Source organism: Staurois parvus, unplaced genomic scaffold (genome assembly GCF_062004578.1).
Source record: "Staurois parvus isolate SC_StPar_1 unplaced genomic scaffold, SC_StPar_1.0 ptg000172l, whole genome shotgun sequence".
Lineage (NCBI taxonomy): Eukaryota > Metazoa > Chordata > Amphibia > Anura > Ranidae > Staurois > Staurois parvus.
In genome coordinates this window covers 5,500,168-5,510,000 of record NW_028317968.1, presented here as the reverse complement: position 1 = coordinate 5,510,000, position 9,833 = coordinate 5,500,168, and the positions used below count along the sequence as shown (strand labels likewise).

Below are 9,833 nucleotides of genomic sequence, written 5' to 3'. Positions count from 1 at the left end.
GTTCCAATACATACAAAGGGAATAAACATGTGTATAGCAAAACATGTGTTAATGCAATACCTTTTTTGTGTGAAATACTTGATTTTCAGGAAAAATATCAAGGGTGCCAACAATTTCGGCCATGACTGTATATATATATATATATATATATATATATATATATATATATATATATATATATATATATATATATATATAAAAAATTGATTGGGAAGATGCCAAAGATAAAATAGGGTAGATGGTTTTTCTAAAACTGATGCATTCAGAATCTGGTGCAGCTTTGCTTGTTAGCCATTCGGCTTCTAACTTCAGCTTGTTCTTTTAAGCTTTGACAATAAAGCCTGGAAGCTGACTGTCCAGTTTTAGTAAATCTGCCCCATTGTGTAATAATATTCCATTTATGTTGTAATCACTAGGCTTTGTCAGATTCCACACCTCCCCTCCCAATACTAGTATCTATTGATAGAGGAAACTTTGCCACGTACATGTTAATTTAGTGTTATACTGTAACTGGTCAGTACTGTGGAATTTACACTTTCATTAGCTTTGCTAAATGATGTCAAATATTGCAGTAACCATCAGCTTGTCTTTATGGAAATGCGGAAATGATTTTTCAGTCATTGCAGTGTAATAAACCAGAATCATTTAGGAAATGAAGAGGTGTGCGTATGTGAAGGCGTGCTTTGGGTTTTGGGGCTTATGCTGTAACTCATGGACAGTTTTCCTTATTGTTTACAGTTCTGTGCTTAGAAAAGAATACATTGACTGTAAACACATAGTTTGTAGAGATGGGCTCGGTATCCTCTGAACCTCTGTGCTTTTTAACTACTTCCCAACCGCGCTATAGCCGAAGGACGGCTACAGTGCGTTGTCTTGTTCCTAAGGACGTCCATGAACATCCTCTCAGATCACACCCCCTGCGTGCCCCCAGTGGCGCCGCTGGTGATAGCTGTGTCCTACGGACACAGTTGATCATGCGATACAGTAAAAGGCCAATCACAGCGGACTTTTACCATATGATCAGCTGTGTCCAATGACACAGCAGATCACTTGGTAAATACAGTTGCCGTTTATCGGCTGCTCTTTCCTCCTGCTGTCACAGTGAGAGGAAGGTACTGCTGAGAACCGGCAATAGTCCGCAAAGGGATCGGTACTGATCATCAGGGCACGGTGGCTTGCAGTGCCCCCGACCTGTGCCTAGCAGTGCCAAGACGTTCCACCCAGCAGTGCCTTCAGTCAGTGTCGCCTATCCGTGCCCATCAGTGCCACCTCTCAGTGCACATCATCAGTGCTCCCTATCAATGCCGCCTATCAGTGCTGCCTATCAGTACCACTGCATCAGTGCCCGTCAATGCGGTCTATCCATGCCACCTCATCAGTGCTGCCTATAAGTGCCCATCCGTGCTGCCTATCAGTGCAGCCTCATCAACGCACATCAGTGAAGGAGAAAAATTACCTGTTTTTCAAATTTTTTAATAGAAGCGAAGAAAAACTTTTTTTTGTTTTTCAAATTTTTTACTTTTTTTTTTTTTTTTTATAGCGCAAAAAAACACTCACCTGCGAATAAATACCACCAAAAGAAAACTCTATTTGTGTGAAAAAAATTATAAATATTTCATATGGGTACATTGTTGCATGATCGCGCAATTGTCATTCAAAGTGTGACAGTGCTGAAAATTGGCCTGGACAGTAAGGGGGTTTAGGTGCCCAGTAGGCAAGTGGTTAAAGAAGAATCCATTGACTGTACACATGTGGTCAGAAGAAATGAGCTCCAGTGTACTCCGGATCCATCTCTAACCTGAACTCCATACTCCCGCTTTCTTGTGCTTCAGTGAGCTGAGTCATTTCCCATCCTATAGTTTCCGTGAGCTATGGGGCAGGACCACAGCTCATTAGAGATATAAAAAAAATAAAAATTAGGAGCTTGGAGTAAAGACTAGATTGGAGGACCCCGGTGCTCATGTCAGTGTCATCCTGCTTCCAAATATAGAAGTGTATGACTCTGGAGAAGGGGCTAGCTTCTCTGCAGTGGACCCTTCTTATGTCTGAGTTAATTGTTGTCAGATTATATAATTTTAATGTTTACACTATGCTGTCAGATATGCGTGGCCTTACTCAGCTTTGAATGGTCTTAGTACAAAGTTGATGCGTAGTTAACCCAATAGTAGCATTACTTGCATAGTAGCATTGTACTTGTTTGCTAAGTATATAATTAGTTTACATAACTTTCCTTAAAGTTTGTTTCTGTTTTCATAACAACAGGCAAATAGTCCTCAGGATCTGCGATTGTTCTATGAGAAGAATAAGAGCCTTGTTCCTAGGTAAGTTTAATGGCCACACTCCTCTATATATTGTGCTATTGGTTCTATATATTGTGAGCTTTGGTTGTGCTCCAGGTGTTTCTCTAATATAATAATAATAATGAATATACTGCAATGATATTGGTGCCCTCAGGCACCAAAATATGAGCCCTGTATGTGTTTAGAGCATTTATATTAGGGTGTTTTCACATTCATGTGCATTATTGCTGATTTTATGAGCCAGCATTGTGCTTGCAGCTTCTTGCTAGGCAAACTTTGTGCATTGGACACTTACTCAGATTATGAACATGCTTATCATATGCTTGTATGACATCTTACAGCATTCCCGGGGAAACATCTCCATACCTGTCTGACTTGTTGCTGGGACTACTTCAGAGAAACCAAAAAGACAGGCTTGACTTTGGTAAGTTTTTAGTGGTTTCAGATACAGTTTATTCAGTATGCAACCTGTGTGTGAAAAGACACTGTCACCTTGCCCTGGCCTGTACAGTAGAAGTACAGTTTATTAGGTAGGCAGGATAGGCTTCCCTGAGGAGAAATATTATAAACTCTGTTTTGGAAAGATTGAGTTTGAGGAAGTGGTGTGACACCCATACTGTCAGTTGATAAATCACTAATGCACAAGGTAGACTGACAGGGTGAGCAGAGCAGTAGAGAGATATTTGGTTGACTCAAGAAACAGGTACAGATAGAGAAGAGAAAGGATCCGAGGATGGAGTCTTTGGGATGGAAAGAGGAAGAAGATAAAAGTGCATTATTCATATTTTTGTGTTGCTTCTAAACCTAATAAAAGAAAACCTGTGCAAACAGCAATAAGGAGGCCCCTGTTAATGACTTATTTCTAAATGCTAGCTAACCAGGAATGCAGTCAGCCTGATCTTCTTAACCAGACAAACGCATTGACTCCTGCTGTTCTTCTCTGGGTAACTGCATTTATCTGCTACCTCCACTCTTAACCAGACAAACGCATTGACTCCTGTTAAATTCTCAACAAATGTTGTAATTATATCTGTGTATCTGTTGACTTGTCCTCACCTCTTGGCGCACTCAGGTTTATGACTGTGGCCTGGTTCCTAAGAAACATCCCCCCCTATTCATGTGAGCCTTATCAGCTTCTAATTGGGGCGGAGTTGAATGCTCATTTGAGCATCTCCCTATAAATTTAGTTCAGCTCATGGGGGAGATCTCTGATGGGGGGCACAGTCTCTGATGGGGGTGCTGCTTATGATGGAGTGCGGCTTTGAATGAGTGCAGAGCAGTTAAACACAGCAGTTGAACTAAAGCAGGAGAACTTCAGCAGCAGGAAGACACAACAACAGCAAGAAACTCTACTGCATGCTGGACAGACTGCAAGGAAACACCCTGGGAAATATCTTTTACATACCTGAGTCCCACTCCGTGTACCTTTTTATATAATACACCCCTCTTCTCCTCTTCATATTACTATCCTCTGTTCCCAAATCTCATTTCTTTACCCCTCTGCTCCACCCCAAAACTTGTACATCTACCCCTCATTGCTATCATCTCCCTACTATTGCTTTCATCACCTCCCCAAAATGCCTCTTCCACTCCTCCTTCTCATTTTCCTCTCCTCTGTTCCCAAAATCCATTCACTATATCCCTCTGCTCCTCCCAAACATTTGTATATTGTGCCCTCACTGCTTCCCTCACCCCTCTATGGCACCTACCACCTCCTCCTATTACTCCACTCTCCCACTGACCCAAACACCTCCACTAGTAGTTTCTCACGCTCCTGCACATCCCGCTCCCATGCCACCTTTCTCACCCTTCTCCTCCTCATAACCGCGGGGGACATCTCCCCGAATCCTGGCCCTCCACCACCTCCCTCACCCGCACAAAACCCTCCCGCCTCCACGTCCTGCCGCAACTTAGTATCTGTCCCCCTGCTCCCTAAAATCTCCCCCCCGTTTTCATGTGCACTCCTGAACGCCCGATCGGCTTACCGGCTTACCGCCATCCACGACCTCTTTGTTTCCCGCTCCCTCAACCTCCTGGCGATTACGGAAACCTGGATCCAGCCCACTGACTCTACCTCCCCTGCTGCACTCTCCTACGGCGGTCTCACCTGGACCTACTCACCCAGGCCCAACGGTCGTAAAGGTGGTGGGGTTGGCCTGCTCCTGTCACCGCTGCGCACCTTCCGAGTCCTCCCAAACCCCCCCTCCCTATCCTTCTCCTCCTTCGAGGCCCACTGCGTCCGACTATTCTCCCCAACCCCCCTGAAGATTGCTGTGATATACCGGCCTCCTTGATCCATACCCCGCTTCCTGGAAGACTTCTCCTCCTGGCTACCCTTCTTCCTCTCCTCTGAGCTACCCACTATCATCCTTGGGGATTTCAACATCCCTGTCAACCTCGACAACCCGGACACAGCCCGTCTCCTCCACTTAACCTCCTCCTTTGCACTTGCACAGTGCATACAATCCACCACCCACTCCGACGGTAATATCCTTGATCTTGTCTTCTCCAACCGCTGCGCTCCCCACAACCTCACTAACACTCCCTTCCCTCTCTCTGACCACAACCTGATTACCTTCTCTATCTCCTCATCCTCCAACGCCTACCCCTCCAAATGTCACACTACTACCAGCCGTAACCTCCGCAACCTTAACCCTGCCTCCCTCCACTCCGCAGTTGATCAACTCCATGACCGCATCCTCCCCCTGTCCTGCCCCGACTTGGCTATGACCGCCTACAACAATGCGCTGTCAACAGCCCTTGACTCACTAGCGCCTTTAACCACACGCAACATCAGACCCCGACCGCTCCAGCCCTGGCAGACTGATCACACTAAAACCCTCAAACGACACAGTCGTGCCCTGGAGCGACTATGGCGCAAAACCAAATCCCAACAAGCCTTCACCCGATACAAATCTGCCTTCCACACCTACACCTCCTCCCTCCATACTGCCAAACAAGCCTACTTCCTGACCCTCATCAAGGCCCTCTCCTCCAATCCTCGCCGACTCTTCTCCACCTTCAACTCTCTACTCTCGCCACCCCCACCTCCACCCAGCACCTCACTCACTGCCCTTGAGATTGCCAATCACTTCAAAAACAAGATTGACACAATTCGCAAGGACATTGCCGCAACTCACACGCCTTCTCAACCCGTCCCCTCTCACACAGCTACCCCCTCATCCCCCCTCCCCCTCGACATAACCCACAGGGACTTCGTCGCTGCTCAAACTCCCTCCAACCCCCTTCCCCCTCACTCAGCTACCCCCTCTACACCCCTCTCCCACGGCCCCACCACTGCTCTGACCTCCTCTCCCACCCCACCCTACATTCCTCATACTGAAGCTCCCCCAACACTCCGCACCTTTGACCTTACTACCATCGAAGAAGTCTCCAAGATCCTCTCTGATGCCCGCCTCACCACCTGCCCCCTTGACCCTATCCCCTCACAACTCCTACAACCTCCCTCCCCCTCCATCCTACGCTCCCTCACCCACATCTTCAATCTCTCCCTCTCCTCCGGCACTTTCCCTTCCCCTCTGAAACATGCACACATCACCCACATACTTAAAAAGCCCTCCCTGGACCCCAATGACCCGAACAACCTCAGACCCATCTCCCTGCTCCCATTTACATCTAAACTCCTCGAGCGCCTAGTCTACGCCCGCTTATGCTCTCACCTCAATGACAACAACCTCCTCGATCCCCTACAGTCCGGCTTCCGTCCCCTACACTCCACCGAAACTGCCTTACTCAAACTCTCCAACGACCTGCTAACCGCCAAAGCTAATGGCCACTATTCAGTGCTCCTACTCCTTGACCTCTCTGCAGCCTTTGACACAGTCGACCACCCCCTCCTCCTCAAAAAAACTACACTCCCTCGGCCTCAGAGATTCTGCTCTCTCCTGGCTCTCATCCTACCTGTCACAACGCTCTTTCAGCGTTACCTATAATGCCACCACCTCCCTCTCACTCCCCCTCTCTGTTGGGGTCCCTCAAGGCTCTGTCCTCGGGCCCCTTCTCTTCTCCATCTACACCCCCTCCCTTGGCCAACTCATACATTCTCACTGCTTCAACTACCACCTCTATGCCAACGACACACAAATCTATCTCTCAACCCCCCACCTCACCCCCTCGGTCTCCGCCCGAATCACACACCTGTTGAGTGACATATCAGACTGGATGTCGCTCCACTTCCTTAAACTGAACCTCTCCAAAACCGAGTTTCTTGTCTTCCCTCCAGCCCGCACACCCCCCATTGACTTCTCCATCATGTCCAACAACGCCACCATCAAACCCGCCCTGCAGGCCAGAGTACTTGGTGTCATTTTGGACTCCAACCTATCCTTCCAGCCCCAAGTCCACTCTTTAACAAACTCGTGCAGACTCCACCTCCGCAACATTGCCAAAATCCGCACGTTCCTAACTCCAGAAAACACTAAACAGCTCATCCACTTCCTCATCATATCACGACTCGACTACTGCAACTCCCTCCTCACTGGCCTGCCTCGCCGCTGGCTATCCCCGCTTCAGTCCATCCTGAATACGGCTGCCAGACTCATTCACCTTTCCAACCGCTCCGTTTCCGCCACCCCCCTCTGCCAATCCCTCCACTGGCTTCCGATTGCGCAACGGATCAAATTCAAAATCCTAACACTGACGTACAAAGCCGTCCACCATACTGCCCCGAACTACATCACTAACCTAATATCCAAGTACCGCCCAGCACGCACACTCCGCTCCTCACAAGACCTCCTTCTCTCTAGTTCCCTGGTCTCCTCCTCCCATGTCCGCCTCCAGGACTTCTCCAGGGTGTCACCCATCCTCTGGAACTCCCTGCCCCAACCCATCAGATTATCACCTACTCTCCTCTCCTTTAGGCGCACCCTGAAAACCCATCTCTTCAGGGAAGCCTACCCCACCCCCTGCTAACTTACCGACCTCCTCCACTCTTCCTACCACTCCATCCCCCACAGCTATCTCCTCCTGTGCCACCATCCCCTCCCTCGTAGATTGTAAGCTTGAAAGAGCAGGGCCCTCGATCCCCTCATGTTTTGCATTGTATTGGTATTGTTCTGTCACATGTTCTGTCCCCCTTTGTAATGTACAGCGCTGAGCGAACTATTGGCGCTTTATAAATACTGTATAATAATAATCTTCTGACTGCATTGTTTTCCATGTTGCAGACCTAGAACATGTATGTACCCAGTGCAGTTGAACGGAAATCAGAACTATGTCTTCAATTACGTATTCTAGGTCTGTAATCTAGGAAGTCTAAAGTTTTGAAATGGGAGCCCTGTATTTTACTTCACACAGATTTCCTTTAAAGTCTCTTCTATTTAATTGTGATTCTCTTGCTGGTGGTGCGCAAGCAGCTCGGTCCAGCATGTCATTAAAAGATAGGTTCACTTAAAAAAAAAAAAAAAAAACACAGTCCACCTTCCTTAGCAACTCTTACCTAAGCTAAGTTAGTTTAGGCGCTGGCTTACTTCTCCATGACATTGTTAGTTGCCTCAGGCCCCTAAACACAAGCCCCCCCCCCCCCCCCCTTCACGCTTCCTCTTCCTCTCCTGAAGGGGTGGATATTAAACAGAAAGGGGTCGGACACATTTAAATGGGGGGGGGGGATTTTAGTCTTGGCTAGGGCAGCAGGAAACCAAAATACACCACCACTGTCTAGGATACTGGGTGCTGCAGTAACCAACAGCTGGAGACTTGATCATAAATATCACAATGGAGATATATGGCAGCTCACTGCAGATCTTCATGTTGAGTTCAAACAGTTTTTTGATTGTAGCATGATCACTTCACAAACAAGAGAGTGCTACATTTCGGAGTCACACATGACCTCTTTGTCACATGCCTGACAAAGGGGCCCTGCGTGATTCTGAAACCTTGCACTCTCTTTTTTGTGATGTGATCATGCTTCAATAAAAAAACATTTGGACTCAACTTGAAGATCCGTGGTGTGCTGACAAATATCTCCATTGTAAATCTCTGGTCACACACATGCTTTTATAAATATGTGTAAGATCACATACAGTATGCCTCAAGTTGTTCTGTATAGCCAAAGTGGATGAAAAATCAGATCCCGTGACCCAAGCTTCCTGGGTTTATATCCTTCTTATAAAGTATAATTTTATTGTCTTTCTCAGATGATAATCGAGCAGTACTCATTTGACCTAGTTACACTGACGAAGCGGGCTGATATTGCTCTGCAGTCCTGCTGTCCTCCAGATGTTCTTCATGTCTTGTGTCTTTCCATTACTTTAAATTATGTTCAACAAGTGCTAAAGCACAGCTATGACATCAGCAGGTGTCGAAAAATAATAACTTATTAGCTTGGCCTGAATGAAGAATTTTGGCAAATCTGAAATAAAAAGCAGATTGTAAAATATTAGCAAAGCCTAGTCTTACATTGTCAAAAAATGCAAATGTTATTTGAAGAATACACTTGCCCACTCTCTTTATGATACTTGCTGTTCGAACAAACAAGCTAATTCTACTGAATGCAGCTGAATTGGTGATTTGACACAAGACGTTGTAATCTAAATAAGCATTGTAGAGCAAGGTGTTATTGGGGCACTGCCACATTTCCAAGCTTTAAAAATAAAAAGCTTTTATCCTTCTGAGAACATTCTGTTCCCAAAGCTTAAATTGTCCTATCAGGAGACTCGGGGGCGTTGTAGGCTGCTCAGCACAGTTGGTGTCGCAATTCTCTCCTATGACAACAGAGCTGACAGCTAAGCAAGCAGCCATGCACACCTCGACTTGGCTTTTTTTCATGGAGTTAATTATTAGTCGGCCTGAAAGTCTGCCAAGACTTGATAAACCAAATATTGTGTTTACATGTCTAAAAATAGACTGATTTCACTAAAAAGAGAAAAGACATTTGCAATGTTGCTTTATACTCTCCAGACCCAAAAAATGTCTTTCATAATTAAGAGGGTTTTTTCAGGATGCCATGCAAGAAGAAAAGAACCAAATGCAATGTGCGGTTCCCATAACAACCAATCAGAATTCAGTCTTCTGAAGGCAGACCAATGCAAGATGAATTTTGATTGCTTGCTATGAGTACTTCACTTTGCGTTTATTACTTTGCTTCTTCCACTCTATTTTATAAGCCCGTACGGATTACTGGTGTTACAAGCATAAATATGTATTGTACTTGTTAATTGGGTTTCCTCATTTACACACTACTATGTTAAATACAATAACATTTTTGCTTTGTGCAGTATAAGGGTTTTTTTTTGCATTCACTCCCTCTAAATCAGCTCTTTTGCAGCAGTTTTCATTTTTCTGCAGGTCAGTGGACAGGTTCCTCTACCAGAGCAATATCCTATTTGCCTTTATAACTGAGCAGTAAACTTGCCTCACTGACCACGATGTTATCTCTCATGCTGTCAATATTACTGCTGTGTAGGTGACCCCTGTATTTTAGAATGTCTCATTCTGAGTTATAGCAGGGGACAGAATCAAAACTGCTGGTAACGATGCAAACAAGCCTCTAGGGTTTACCATATCCTTAAGAAA

General features: G+C 45.9%; 1 protein-coding gene across 2 annotated transcripts in view; it reads left to right on the top strand.

The window, feature by feature from the left end:
* The window catches only part of ULK2 (unc-51 like autophagy activating kinase 2), a 163,035-nt gene that overhangs the window by 95,745 nt on the left and 57,457 nt on the right, over positions 1-9,833 (top strand). For both annotated transcript variants that reach the window (XM_089676621.1, XM_089676620.1), the window contains exons 9-10: positions 2,263-2,321; positions 2,642-2,724. In XM_089676621.1, the coding sequence (XP_089532747.1) occupies positions 2,263-2,321; positions 2,642-2,724 (142 nt within the window). The remainder of the gene's footprint in view (positions 1-2,262; positions 2,322-2,641; positions 2,725-9,833) is intronic.